Here is a 15584-nt window from a genome sequence, read left to right as displayed (position 1 = left end):
TAGCTCGATTTTGACACGCCGTCCTGTTTATAAGCGATCAGCCTACGCTGATATCATAGGTCACGTGTATATATATATATATATGTGTGATCGTCTTCTTCTCGAGTTGCAAGTACCCAATTACTGTAAATGTTTTTTTTCTCACGTCATCAAATTGTTAAGAAATTAATAATTTAAAGTTTAGACTTATCCGAATTCTTTTTTTTCTTCTTAAGTAAACTATGAAGTTTTAATTACTGTAAATTGTTTTTTTTTAATTGTTTTTACATTATCAAATTTCTATCAAATTATAGCAGAATTAGCTGCTGCTACCATACTAAAAACCAAAATGTTATTTATGTAAGATTTATTATTATTATGATATCGACGCTATGGTAGAGGGAAAAAAAACTTCATAAGAAACCTTTTCCTGCATCAGTAATTTTAATTTTTAAGTATAGAAAAAAATTGGAATTCGGATATGCCCAGAAAAAACTATGAAGGTTTAATTACTAGATTTTTTTTTCTTTAAAATTATCAGATTGCAAACAAATTATGGTACTTGTGATAGTGAAATACAAAAGGTTATAATACATTTTATTGTTAAACGGACGCCATATTACCGGTGAAAAACCATCATGAAAAGTTCCTTTCAACAACATTACTAATTTAAAATTTTGAGTATAGGAAAAAAATGAATGCAAATAAACAACTATAAAATTTTAAATATTGGAAATGTTTTTTTTTTTTTTTTTTTTTTTTTTTTTTTTTTTTTTTTTTACTTTTCAAATTTCAAACAAATTATCGTAGAAATAGCTACTGTTATGGAGAGAAGTTATCCTTTCATACTTTGTAATTAAATATATCGAAAAAAAAATTTCACCATTTGAAACCTACCATCATATATAGCATTCTTTTTTGTGGACGCTATATCGCGGGAGGAACTCTTCATGAGAAGTTCTCTTTCAACTACATAATTTAAAACATAGTAAAGTGAGTTCAGATAAACTTAGAGTAAACCATATAGTTTCAAATGCTAAAATTATCAAAATACAAACAAGTTATGGACGGAATACGCAGTAGGGAAGTACTCGTGCAGTAATTTGTTTGCATTTTAATATTTCGAAGAAGAAAAAGAAAGTCAGCATTTGAAACTTTCTGAATTACTTCAGGTTTAGCTGTACTCACTTTTTCTTAACTTTAAATTCTAAAATACCAAAAGAGATTGAACGAAATTTGTCGAGAACCTACGTTATAGCGTGATCTTAATTTTTTAATTTTGCGTCTTTCTGTGATGGATGAAGCAGGCTTTGGAGTTAAAGATAAAAAATTTGCTCGTCTGATTCTGTTGCGTTGCAAGTTTGGTTAGAGAGATTTAAAGAAAAGGCATTTTTGATCTTATGAAAAACTATTCAAACAAGCGTTTATGGAAACAAATTTATCACTGAAATGGTCATATAACAATAACTTAAATTGAAATTTATCACAAAATTAACGAATTATATTTATCAAATCACCTTATCGCAAAAATTTTTGGTTATAAATATATAAAATGTAATTTTATACGAAATGAGTTTAATTCTAATTGTACATAAAAAGAGCTATGTAATTTTAAATTAACATTTATTTAGTAATATATACATGACTATAAGTTTTGCAAGTATAGTGAGAATTTCCTAATGTGTATTCCAAAGTATTTTAATGCCGTATTTGGCAATTAATCATAAATTATACTGGTTGAAGATGAAATTGTTCAAACATATTAATTTTTAAGGGGAAAGCAATCATTTAAATTATTGACCTTATGAAACATAGTTTATCAACAACAAGGGCTTAAAAGTATTCTATTTCGTATTTATAATAAAAACCGAGACAAAAATGTCGGATGCGAAATTGAGATTCACTTAACAGCGAAAATTGGTTGTGTAATAATTATCTATTATCAGTATTGCTCAAAATTGGTAAGGTCATCAATTAAAGCTGCATAAGAATCATCAAAACCTGTTTGATTTTCCAATGCGGCTAAGAAATGGTGAAAGAGCAATTATTGAAAAACGAATCTAACTGTTTTTGACGCTTTGAATTCAGCTTTAGTTGAGAACATTAGCGAAAGAATATTTACGAAAGTATGAAATTTTAGGCTTGTCTTCTCCTCTACAGGGTGTCTTGTAAAAGTTGCGACTAACTTCTAGGGGAAGTAAAGCACATCATCTGGAAAACCATGACCGAAAATGTCATATTACGCTCCTAGGGACGGTTTCCTACTATTGATATGTTGTTGGCGAGCCTTTGAACTTGCACTTTCGTTTTTCTAAAACATATTATTTTATGTTACTATTTTATTTCATTTTATAACTGTCGTTGAACAGACCACCCACGTTTTGGGTTTAAGACTACTTATCTTCAACTCCGTAACCTTGTAATTTTGAACCCAATCCTGAACTCTTGGATCAAGTATTAGGAGAAATTTGCCTTCGTGGAGAACTTTTTGAGGGAACTAACCCCCATTTGCGTTACGTGGAGAGGAAAACATCGGAAACCTCCCACGTCTAGCCTTGCGGTTACGGGACTCTTAACACATGATAACGAACCCAGTTCACCTCTTTGAGAGGCGAACGCTCTATCCCCTGAGCCATCACGGCTTTATGTTCCTATTCGTTATTGTCGAGAGTTCTATTAAAATAGGCTCAGAAAGTGCAGATAACTTATCGCCTGTATAGATAACTTAGTTTTGATCTGTTAACTCTGTAATGTTCTCTTGTTATTAAGCTTTCCTTATTTTTTTGGTCAAGTTATAAAAAATATTTATTTTTTTACCGGCTTTTTATAAGTTTACTAAAGATTCATACTCTAAGAAACTACAAAGATTATGTCCAATAGTATCACTGCTCTGTTTCGCTTCGATAACTTCGGTTCTCAGAGTATTGATGTTTGCCTCACCCTTGATGTTTGTCTAAACTGGGTCCATGGAAACTGGAGTGCAGCGGAAGAAGCCAGCTACATCCAAAGCTGAACAAAAGCCTTCTTTAAAGCATATTAAGACTTTTTGATATTTTGTAGAATTTTGGAAGCCTAGTATACAGACCCGCGATGGCTCAGGGGATAGAGCATTCGCCTTTCAGTGAGTTGAACCGGGTTCGAATCCCAATCGATACGAATTCCGCATCTGGCTTACACCGACCACAGTGCTGACATGAAATATCCTCAGTGGTAGACGGATCACAGGTTAGACTCCCCTTGATGTCAGGCTAACCGTGGGAGGTTCTCGTGGTCTTCCTCACCGTGTAACGCAAATGCGGGTTAGCTCCCTCAAAAAGTCTTTCACGAAGGCAAATTTCTCCCAGTACTCGATCCAAGAGTTCCCTTGCCTTCTGGATTGGGTTCAAAATGACAAGGCTACGGAGTTGAACATTAGTAGTTGTAAACCCAAAAATTAGGTCGGCTGTTCAACGACGGTTATAAAATAAAAATGAAACCTAGTATACGAAATTTTAATATTTTTAAAGAAATTCTCAGCATTTTTCGTTTCAAAATAAATTTAATAAGTGCCGTATTTTTTGTAAGGAATTTTGGTTTGCTCCTCCTCAGTCCCGTGCGTACCGGGACAATTGTCCCTCTCTCTTCCCTACTTGAGTACGTCCTTGACATCACCATCATGCTGCGTACATTAATCACTTTTCAGTAATAATATTATACACAACTAAACTTGATAAACATTAATGACTTTTTAAGAATAATATTATACACAGCTAAACTTGATAAATTCTGACAGTTTCTATGTCGAACGTTTATCTCCCACAGGCTTTTAAATCTTAGTTACCCGGTATTACTCCACTTTCCTCTATATATTTGTTACATTTTTTTTTAAAACCAGTACTCCAAAAATAAATAGTTAAGGTATAATTGCGAACACCCAGTTTTTTTTTCTTCCTAAGAACGTTTGAGTAGATAATTAGTTCCTTTTTAAATCGATGCATTCTTCAGTTGAATGTGTTACAAAATATGCAATATAACAGTACATAAAAATGAAAACTCATTTAAGGATTAGTTAAAGCATTTTGTAAATAAAAGTCAGAAGTTGATGAATTAGAAAACCTCTTTGCTTTTATAAGTAGTTTTTAAATAAATATTCTCAAAATTAAGTCATTCCCCATCGATTAATTGCAACTTTCTTTTTCAATACAGTTTTGTATAGCAACTAAATAAATATTGTATCTTGATTCGTGACTATATGGCTGCGTTTCCTAAAAAAAGAAAAATAAATTAGCCTTTGTTCTTACTCATTTAAAGAAAACTTTTTCCTCTAATCAAAAACTTTACCACGTCTCAATAAACCCTTAAAAGCATTCCTACATTTTTGTTCTATATTTACGTTATCAAAAAACTCGTTTCTTAAAAACCCATTCTTATAATGCAGTATTTTTTTTTAAAAGAAGAAAAATAATTGCAATGTAAATGTGTTAACACTTAATGTTATTGACACAACCTTTGCATTAGAAAATGAGAATTGTGATGGTATATATAATAAAAGTTATCGAACTTTAAGAGTAGAAAAGAAGAAAAAGAAATTTTCGTGCCGAATTCAGCAAATGGAGCGTCGTAAAAACCAGACGCTGGAAACCGTGATTTACCTTAAAAGCAATCGATTGAAATCCTAAGAATTTATACGTTATGAGCTCTCTTTTTTTTTCTCTCTCTCTCTCTTTCTAGTTCAATCTCTTAATGATCTCAAATGTTTTCAATCAAATAATTGAAGTTATAAATTTATCATTCTCAAAACCTGTCATTTACTTCAAGTCCATCTGTCCAATTGGTGGACCAGAAAGGTTGGGTTGCCTTATACGTCAGTGTTTTGATTTCTTTTCACGTCAGCATGTGTCCTTCCCATGAAGATCAGCAAATGTATATATATAATCATTGATTTATGGTCACGGTTATGGTTAAATGCCATTTTGTAAATAATGCACGCTTTATAAAATTGTTTATGAAACTGAAAGTTAGTGGATAAAATTGTTCATCTTTACATTAACAATTATACCTCAATATAATTGTTAATGTAAAGAGGAACAATTATATTGAGGTATAATTGTTCATCTTTATGTTCGCCTAGCAGAGATTGTTTTTGCTTTTGTCGGCCCTGTATATTTTTAAAAAGAGTTGTTTTAAATAGTATTTAGGGTAATCAGAGGTCTGCTTAGAAGAAATTTGGGTCCGTTAACAGACCCTTCACAAAATATATTTTCATAAATTATTTTGTAAAGGATCCGTTTTTATCTTTTAATCGAACCCTTCACAAATTTGTTTATCTTCATTATTGTTTTGTTAATCAAGTAAACCCTTCCCAGGAAGAGGGGGGGGGGAAGACAGATGTAAACGAACTAAATTTTGTCTTCGACAGACGCTTCTTCCTTTATTCGTCCGAAATGAATATTCTGCGTTCAGCAGTATAGGCTAAATACCAAATATTTGTGTGTTCCATCTCTAATTTAGCAGCAGCAATTGCTGTTTATTTTTCAAAATTTAATTTTTCATTTATAATTTTGAAGTGTTGAGCATAATCTTGTATGTCTTTACAATTTAAAAACTCCTTGAAAAAGTTTTTTTGCAATAACGGACACTATTTGCACAAATTCACAAAAGCGGACCCTGGTTGAAAGAATGTGACTTAACGTTTCTTTTATATTCACAAATTACGAGTAATTTTTTCACAATTTTACAAAAACGAACCTTTCACAAAATGTCTGGTCAGATCCCTGGTAATATTTTTTTTTAAATTAAATTAATTAAAAATATTGAAGTGTAAAATGTATTTCTAACTACTTTGTGCAATTGGAAAGTGTTTTATTGTTTTATCTTTATAATTTTTTAACATATTTTTAATGAAACTTAGTGCATGAGGTATCTTGTTGATGGATAACTGGAACACAAAAAGTTTACGATCCACTATCCACGTGCGTTTTAGCGTGCGATAATAAATTAATGGCACTAAAATTTATTTCCTGCTACAGTGTCAAAATAAAAAATAAATGCACTTGAAGTTGTCAAGATTCTATCTTCAACAAAAACAAATTTTTAACGTCATTGTAAAAAAAAAAAATCTTGGCATAAGATTTTAAAAATCTCTCACCATATAAAAAGTGTCTTTGTTGTTTCTTTAAAATATCTATTGACTACATTCAACGGTGTACAAGTTGAATTATGTTATTTTTATTACCTAAGTTCTATAAAAATCCTAATACTTATTTGAAGTACATGTCTTAATTTGTAAATTAAGTTGATAATACTAGAAATTTTTTTTTCTTTAATTCTAAAGATGGTTTTTTTTTTTCCTTGCAGACTCTTCGACATGGTTTCCCCTTTCATCCGACGGCTGCTGCCTTTGATCCCATTCAAAGATTACTGGCTATCGGAACTCATTCCGGAACAATTAGAATGTATCCTTTTCTTTTGTTCAAACTCTCAAGTTGTTTAACATCCCTTTTTATTATATCAAATACCGTTTTTTTTATTCTAAATGTTTAAGTTCATGTATTAGTAGCTAATAATTGTATTAAAAATTCAATTTCAGATATTTCGATTAAATGTGTTTGGTGTATTGCTTTTGCGAATAATTTTATGCAATCCTCTAAAGCAGCGGTTCCCAAATAATGTTCCACGGAACCCCAAGGTTCCGTAGAATGATTACAGTAGTTCGAAGAGTAATTTTTTTTTCTAACGAGTAATTACCAGTTCAGTTTTTGATTAAAATGTTTGTGTATAATAAAAAACCTATAATTCATTTAATTATTTCAGTTATTTATATGAAATTATATGTGAAGAATCTGAATAAAAAGGTAGCAAAATTTAAAAAAGAAATAATATATTCAATTCATAATAGAGTAACTAATTTCAAAAATAATTTCTTTTCTCTGATTACTATTCTCAACGGTCATGACAGTTTTTATCTTTCTTCCTTTTGAAATTCATTTTCAGCAAACACATACATCAAGAACAGATCCATATTATTAAATATTTTATTCTTTGCATTAAATATTGTGAAAATAATTAGTAGTTATTTATTTTTGTTAGTATATTGGCAGCTGTTAATGAACTTATCTTTTATAATGCTGGGGTTCCGTCCATAGAAGTTTGATCATTTAGAGTTCTGTATCTGGAAAAAATTGGGAACCGCTGCTCTAAGAAATAATGGGTTAATTCTTAGTCTAAATCAAAAGAAGTTTTTGTGATGGATGCCGTTAAAACCAAGTCATTTGTCATCATGTGAAGTTACTTATCAAATTCGATTGATGTATGCGAACTTTTCGATAAATTCATTTGCCTAATGTGAATGTTTTTATTTAGTTGGATGAATTTATTATTAGTTTGAATATAGTTAATATTATCAATATTTGATAATCTTTGGTTCTATTATAGCATCTTCAAATTAGTCAGGACAGCGTTATTGGTAAAAAAAACACTGCATTTTTCTTTAAATTAATAAGAATTTTCTATGTATTCTGTTATGAAGTGGAGTGTCAGTAAATATCTTGAATTTTTCGAATACTTAGAAACAATGCTAAGAAACAGTTTGATGCAAAGAATATCACCTTTGGAAAAAGCCTTCATTTCATTTAGTTTTTCGTCATTCATGTAAATGTTAAATTCATTGTTATACCATAGAGTAATTTACATTAAGTTTCAAATTTATGATTTAAAAAAATCAATTAATAAATAATACTGATTAAAATAACGTAAATAAATTACAAATTTGAAGTTCAAATGTTTCTTTCGTCTTATATTGTAATTTTAATTTAATCACCTATTCATCAGAGTCATGGGTTTGTCCACATAAGCTTTAGACTTTTAAAAGCTCCAGAGATAAATAACTTTATGATTAAACAATGTCTGTATTCAATAAAAACGAAAATTAATTTTATTTAAAACTTAAACGTTGTGCTCTTGTATTTTTGAATGACAGGGATTATACCAGACTTTTTTTTAAGGTATGTTTTTATGAAATTGAAAATATTTTATGACTCATACTTTTGTCAAAGATACCTGATTTTATGAAAGCTTCCGTTTTTGAACAAAACCTACTCGTTTTCTGAATCTATAATACCATAAAATCAGATTCCTTTATGTCAGGAAATACTAGCATTTCAAGTAGAAGTAATTTTAAATTATGTATTACAGACGTCATAAAACACGTTTTTCAAAGCAAGAATTTTGACAAAGGTCTGTTTTAACGATAAAAATTGCTGTGCCAATTTCTTCTAATGACTCCTGTTATATATGTTTATAATGAGCAATATTAACAAGCTATATTAATCATAATTTATGTATTAATTAAAAATTTTAATCTTACTTTAATTTTGATTTTTTAATAAATCATTATTTATCAATGCATATATATGAATAGTTCCTTACATGAGAACATAGATTCGGTAGACCTGGTGTGAAATTTATAATGGAGCATAGTGATTTTCCAATTTTACAGATTTTATTCTTAATAAACGAGGTAAATATTTTAATCGCTCAAAATATTTTTCTTTTTCATTCCATTGAAGGAAAAAAAAATATTAATGCTGTTTTTTTTTCTCACCTCCTATCAAGGGGGCCATGATTACCGTAACAGGTGATGACTATTTACATATGATCAATCTAAGGCAGAAGAAACCTGAAATAGCACAATCCTTAAAATTTCAAAAAGAGAGGTAGGTTTCTTCTTTTAACATTGATAAAACTTAAACACTTTAAGAAGAAATACGATAGATAAGGTTATTTTTATGGAATGATATGCCTGAAACATTCATTCACTTCAAAAATATATTGAATGGAAATAACAGTCGACGTGTTTCGAGCGCTCAAATATAGGCTCCCATTTTCAAGACTTGAAAATGAGAAGAAACAAAAGCGATTTGAAATATAAAACGTAAAGTTGCGAACGAAAAAAATAGTGAACAAAACTACAAAATACCTCGGTAACCAAAAGATAATAAAAAATAAACTTGAAAAAAAAAGAACAAGAAAAACAACTGTGGTTGAGAGGGGCTAATAAGAATAAAATGCATTTCCACGCTCTATGGGGAAGCTTCGATCTAGCATTAGCTCCTCACCAACTTTCCATAGCGCTTGGAAACGCATTTTACCCTGATTTGCCCCTGTCAGCCACAATGGTTTTTATTGTTAGGTTTTTTATGTTTATTTTTATTCTCTCTCGGGTAGTGAGGTTTTTTGTAGTTTTATTTTTCATCTTTATTTTCTATTTTTCCGTTTTATATTACAAATCACTTTTATTTCTTATTCACATTTGGTATGACTTAAAAATGAACACATATTTTTGAGTGTTTAAAACATGTCTGCTGTTATTTTATTTTTAGTCTGTATATTTTTGAAGCAAATAAAAAAATTTTATTGTGCAATATATTGTCATTACATCATACATTATCGTTGTATATGCATACTCTGCAACATTTGAGAACGATAAAAACAACGAAAATCGGAAAAATATTATTATTTAAAGCACATAAAGAAAATCGTAAATAACGATATTAAAGAACAAACTTGTCGAGAAGTTAGGGAGCATCATCAGAATTAAAAGTGCATGGAAACCCATGGCCGAAAATATCGTCATACACCGCTAGGGACACTTTCCTATAATGAAAGCGTGCTTCTATACAGGTCATATAAGGGAAGCGTCATTTGAGATTTGCAAACATTTTTGAATTGGTACTAAACTAAAACAGAAATTTTTATATAATGTCTTAAGTTTTTTATTAGTAATTACTGCATGGCCATTTGTCTTAATTTTTATAGATCTGTTTAAATTATTTACATGTAACTGTGGATAAAATTCTTTTAATTCTAATGAATTAAAATATTAATACATTACCTTGCTATCAGTAAGAAATATATCTTCTGAAACTAAAGAAGGATAACAGTTGGAAGGTTTTTCTAAAATGAAAAGTGGTTTAATATTATTCGTAAAAACATTTATACTTTTGACAAGAAAATGAAATGAATATGAACTTTTTACAAATAGAATTTTCTTTGCTTTCATTTTCTTAGAGTGTTAAAATAACACGCTGAAATAATTTTTCGAAGTTCGAAAGATTGGAGTTACTACAATCAATACAGAGATCAACACATACATCAAGAACAGATCCATATTATTAAATATTTTATTCTTTGCATTAAATATTGTGAAAATAATTAGTAGTTATTTATTTTTGTTAGTATATTGGCAGCTGTTAATGAACTTNGGAGGAGTTACTACAATCAATACAGAGACAGTGACATGACAAGCAGTACATACGAATATTTAAATTTCAACCGCGTTTGCTTGAAAATAATATTTTTATAGCCTTTTTCAATCGAGATCTTAAAAGGTAATAAAGTTTATTTTCCTCGCGAAAAAAAAGTCAATATTTTAGGCATATGAAAAAAATCGTGAATAATGATTTCAAAGATAACGTACGCTGTGATTTCTGAGTATTCGATCATGTAGAGCAGTGATTCTCAACCACTGTGCCGCGGCACTTTTGTGTGCCGCAAAATTCTTAAAATGTGCCGCCAAATATTAGAAATGATACGATAAAAATTATAATGCTTTTTTTATTATGAGTAAAGTTTAAATTAAAGTNATACATACTTTTTGTAATTTTTCCACGCTTTAACAGCGTGGACATCTTTGTCGGCGATTGTCTTGTCTCTGACAATCTTAAAATAACATGGAATTGTTTAAATTGTATATACACACAATTTTAAAAAAGGTTTTAAGAGCTAATCATTAAAGTAAGCTATGCAATTAATAAACAAATTAACAAAGGATAACTAACAAAACAAATATATAAAAAACAAATTAACGAAAGATGACTAACAGAAATTAAGCTAACAAATAATAATTAGCAAAAAAACTAGTTACCAAGAAATCATAAAAAAATAACAGTTATTGTTAAAAAAAAAGGTAATAGTTAATAACTATAGAAAAAAGGCTAACAATTAATAACTAGCAAAAAAATAACTGTTACTAACTAATAAAAAATTGGTCGAAAGAAATAATTAATCCCTTAATAAATTTGCTTTTGTTGTACATATTATTTTATTTCACATTCAAAATTATTTTTTTTATTGTGTGCCGTCAAATTTCGAAATCGTTAAAAGTGTGCCGCACCAAAAAAAAGGTTGAGAATCACTGATGTAGAGTCTCATACACAAAATAAAATTCAGCTAATAGTTTCAAGATCTTGACTGGGCAATTACCCGGTAGAGATCGGTTTCCTGGAAACGTGATTGAAGTTTACGTGATTGAAAGTTTAAACGTGATTGAAGTTTAATTATGATAAAACTATATCGGTTGCTGTATAACTTTTCCCATTTAAACACATTCCGGCATTATTTGCAGGGGGTCGCATAAATGTTGGGGCAAACCTTCAGGGGAGTTAAGACATTTCTTAAGGATTAAAATTGCACAAAAACCCATGCTCGTAAATGGCGTCATACGCCGCTAGGGGCGCTTCCCCTATTATGAGCTATTTCTTCGTGTGCTTCTGAACAGGTCATAATAGAGAAGTGACGTTCCTTTGTAATTTTATCCTATTGACGTGTCTAAACTCCCCTGAAAGTTTGTCGCAATATTTAAGCGACCCCTTGTTATATCTTTTTTTTTTAAACTAGTACATATCGATGAAAAATTGACTAAGAATGTCAATATCATGTAGTTTGCATAAATGCAACAAAAGATTTGTTCCCTAGTGTAATCAGCTATTTATGGTAAATGATGGCTGAAATTTCAATTTTTATTTGTAAGTATGTAACTTAAAAAATTAAACTCATGTGATCTTGTATTTTTTTATAGAAAAACTCAATTAATTCAATTCAACTAATTTTTTAGTTATTTTTATTTATTACATCAAAAAATTATTCGTTTTAATTTTTTGCCTAATAAAGGATATTTTTAGTGTTTCTCCCCATTTTGGATATAAAACAAATCAACTGCACTCAACTACTAAGATATGCCATAAAACTGTCCAAAATGCTTCGTGTATCGAATTTCTTACCTTTTTTGTATAATTTTTCATCGAAATTAAACACTTCAACCCACAAGAGTAAATCCAATTATATATTTTACGTAGAGAATCTCTTTGTAAGCAGAAAAGTCATACAAACAAAACAAAAAAATCTTAATACTATTTTTTTAAGTGCTAAAATTCTACTTTCATTTAAAACTAAGACATTAATTTTAAATTAATTAAGTTTTTATTAATAATTTTTGTTAAGAATTCTAAAAATAAACATAGTAGTTGCTTAAAATTTAGTTATTCATACAAATGGCAAAATAAATAGATAAATAAAACTTTTGACTAGTTAGATATCCAATTTAAAGATAAATTTTTAAAATTAGAAATTTCCATTTTATTTATTTATTTTTAACTTTATGTGTATTTCAGGTTAACGCATTGTCATTTGCCGTTCCAAAGCAAGTGGCTTTATGCCGGTACAGACAAGGGCAATGTGCATCTTATCAATGTTGAATCATTTACTCTCTCTGGCTATATCATATACTGGAATAAATCCGTTGAACTGTAGGTATAAGTTTTTATTTTTACATCAACTACCTAATCTCAATATTTTTATAATCTGATGATTTGTGTGAATAGTTAAGTTTAATTGTTGAATTGATTTTTTTTTTAGTTCATGTAAAACTCATCCCGGCTCAGTAGTCCATTTAAGTGAAAATCCCCTAGACCCAAACAAGGTAATTATTTTGAACATTGATAAATATTTATGTTGCATATAATACACTAGATATGTATAACACTTAATCAAATGAAATACAACTATGCTTTATTTGCTATCTTTTAAAAAACATGAATTTTTATGTGAAAGTGAAAATCCCCTAGACCCAAACAAGGTAATTATTACATATCTGAATTATTTTGAACATTGTATGTTGTATATAATACACTAAATATGTATTACGCTAAATTAAATGAAATACAACTATGCTTTATTTGTTATCTTTCAAAAAATATGCATTTTTATTTGTTTTAAAACTATATTCACACCATCTTTCATTGGGTTGGGTTGTTGTTAATTTACGTCGCACTAGAGCTGCACAATGGGCTATTGGCGACGGTCTGGGAAACATCCCGGAGGATGATCCGAAGACATGCCATCACAATTTTGATCCTCTGTGGAGGGGAGATCTTTCTTAAAAATTTATTCCGATAATGAGAAAATTCGGAAATAAATTTTAGGATTCATTAATTTATTAGTAAGTTTATAATGTTTATTTTGTTTTACTTTTTCTCATTTCAGAAATTAGTATTATGTTGTGCATCTGACAAAAGAAAGTTATTCTTATTTTTTTTCATTGTTTTTAAAAATGTAATATTTAAAAATTTTCAAATCGCTTTTTGAATCACATCATTATAACGGGATTATTCAACATGGAACATAACCAGGAAACGTAACAGGAAATTGGAGTTAAGTGATATACTTCAATTTATAAAATGATTAATCTAAAATAATTTCCTTTAAAACATGATAAAAAATTTCAAATGATAAAAGGAATACATCAATATTTGAAAGCTGCTTATAATAATGCAAGGAAAATGAAAATAATTTGACTTAAAAAGTAGGAGCAAGAAAATTATTAAATTAGTTTCGTTATTAAAAAAGAGGTTTTTTATTTACAGTTATAATTTATCTTTAACAAAAAATCGTTACGTCTGGTAGCAGTTCGGGTGCAAAAGGAGACCCACTTTTGTCCTTTCACTAAAATCACAGATTTAATCTTTAACAAAAATCGTTACGTTTGGTAGCAGTCAGGGTGCAGAAGGAGACCCACTTTTGTCCTTTCACTAAATCACAGATTTAATGGAGGTATTTTCTGAGTTAGGAGAGGAAAGAGACATAGAAATGACAAAATTCAGTTAATACTCTAAAAGATAGCGAGAAAAAAATGTCAAAGATCTTAGATTGAACATCTGTGCCAAATTAAGCTTCTCAACAAAATCATCTTGTCAGCAAAACCACATGTCAATTAAATGAAAATGGCAAAATAGACTATAATATAACCCGATTTTATAAAATCATTAATTTCTCTGCATTACTCTTAGTTATGAAACATACTTTTTGCAATGTATTTTTCAAAATCTTAATTCTCTTTTTCTAGTTGCTTATTGGCTTTGAAAAAGGCTTAGTTGTATTATGGGACCTTCGAAATAAAGCAGCGGATGCTAGATTCAATACTACTGAGGTAAATTTATTTTCCATTCTTGAATTACACAACATTTTGATTTCAGAAATATCTCTGTAATTGTTTGTAATTCTGAATTCTTTTCGTTAGTGATTTTACAGTGAAATTAAATTGATGATTAACTTCATTTTTTTTTCATTGTTTAGAATGGAATGTTGAGGTCAGTAACCTGGCAGTTGGAAGGTCGACAATTTGTTTGTAGTCATAGTGACGGAAGCCTTACTACTTGGAATGTAAAAGTTCCAAGTAAATCTGTATCTGTCAATTATCCTCATGGTAAGAAAAAAATATCAAAAAGTAATAGAAATATTGTCTGTTTACTGTATAAAGTTATTTTAATTTCGTGTATAAAATGTCTAGGTAAAATATTTGAACATTGAACCAAACTAACAGATTTGGCATGTATAATTGCACATATAACATATTACGGTTTAAAAGTACTATAATTCTATTGGTGCAGCATGAAATTTTAAAAACAGAGTATCTGCTCAGGTGCTGACTATATTGTTAGACTAGGATCAAAACTTTGAATGAAATCGTCCAAATAGTTTCTGAGATAAAATTATGTATACTTTTGAGTTATTAACCATTTCTGACCAGTATTAAATTGAATTATAAGTATAATTTGCACAAAATTATCTTTGCCTAGAACTGTAAATTCATTTATCCAAAAAAAATTCGTTCCTATTAATAGTTCTATAGTAATGTGGCAAAATATCTTAAAAGTAAAAACTGCTCATCCGAGAAAACAGTTGGAACCATATGTTCAAGATTGGGGCTACTGCCCGTATTTTGAGGGTTAAGAAACCAAATCTGAGGAAAAAAGGTATGTTAATCCGGAATTTTTTTTCTTTCTGTTTTGTAATTTAAACTATCATCTAAGCAAATTAATTAGCTTCTTTAAGGTTACACTCTAGAACCACAAAATATCACTCAGTATTTGAAAATACAATCACTTGATCTAAAATTATTTAGGTGTTCTGTTTTCAAAAATAAACCATTATTTACAAATGTTTCATTTAAAAGTAACAAAAGTTTTCCTTTCTTTCAGCCAAATCTCTGATTGATGGTAAGCCAGAGCCATGCAATGGAATTTATAAGATTGAATCGAAAATTAATCGGGCTGGGTAATAAACTTTATTATGCTGTAATTCATTAACGTTGCTTTATTTTACAGTGTCATTTTTTCCTTATAAATTTGTTAGACATCATTTATATTTTTACAGGATAATTACATTTTCAGTTTAAAACTTTTATCAAATAAAAACTCTAAGGTTTAATAGTTATCAAACTTTCATATGCTGAGTGTTCCAAAATTATCGCCCTTCATATATATTTTAAGAAACCATGTCAAAAGTGAATT

General features: G+C 29.2%; 1 protein-coding gene across 1 annotated transcript in view; it reads left to right on the top strand.

The window, feature by feature from the left end:
- The window catches only part of LOC107440064 (syntaxin-binding protein 5), a 141291-nt gene that overhangs the window by 100190 nt on the left and 25517 nt on the right, over window positions 1–15584 (top strand). Inside the window, exons 2-9 of the mRNA XM_071188519.1 lie at window positions 6316–6413; window positions 8398–8476; window positions 8572–8672; window positions 12408–12542; window positions 12652–12715; window positions 14138–14221; window positions 14368–14497; window positions 15273–15348. Of these exons, the coding sequence (XP_071044620.1) occupies window positions 6316–6413; window positions 8398–8476; window positions 8572–8672; window positions 12408–12542; window positions 12652–12715; window positions 14138–14221; window positions 14368–14497; window positions 15273–15348 (767 nt within the window). The remainder of the gene's footprint in view (window positions 1–6315; window positions 6414–8397; window positions 8477–8571; window positions 8673–12407; window positions 12543–12651; window positions 12716–14137; window positions 14222–14367; window positions 14498–15272; window positions 15349–15584) is intronic.

Source organism: Parasteatoda tepidariorum, chromosome 2 (assembly GCF_043381705.1).
Source record: "Parasteatoda tepidariorum isolate YZ-2023 chromosome 2, CAS_Ptep_4.0, whole genome shotgun sequence".
Classification (NCBI taxonomy): domain Eukaryota; kingdom Metazoa; phylum Arthropoda; class Arachnida; order Araneae; family Theridiidae; genus Parasteatoda; species Parasteatoda tepidariorum.
This window is presented reverse-complemented; position numbering and strand designations above follow the sequence as displayed.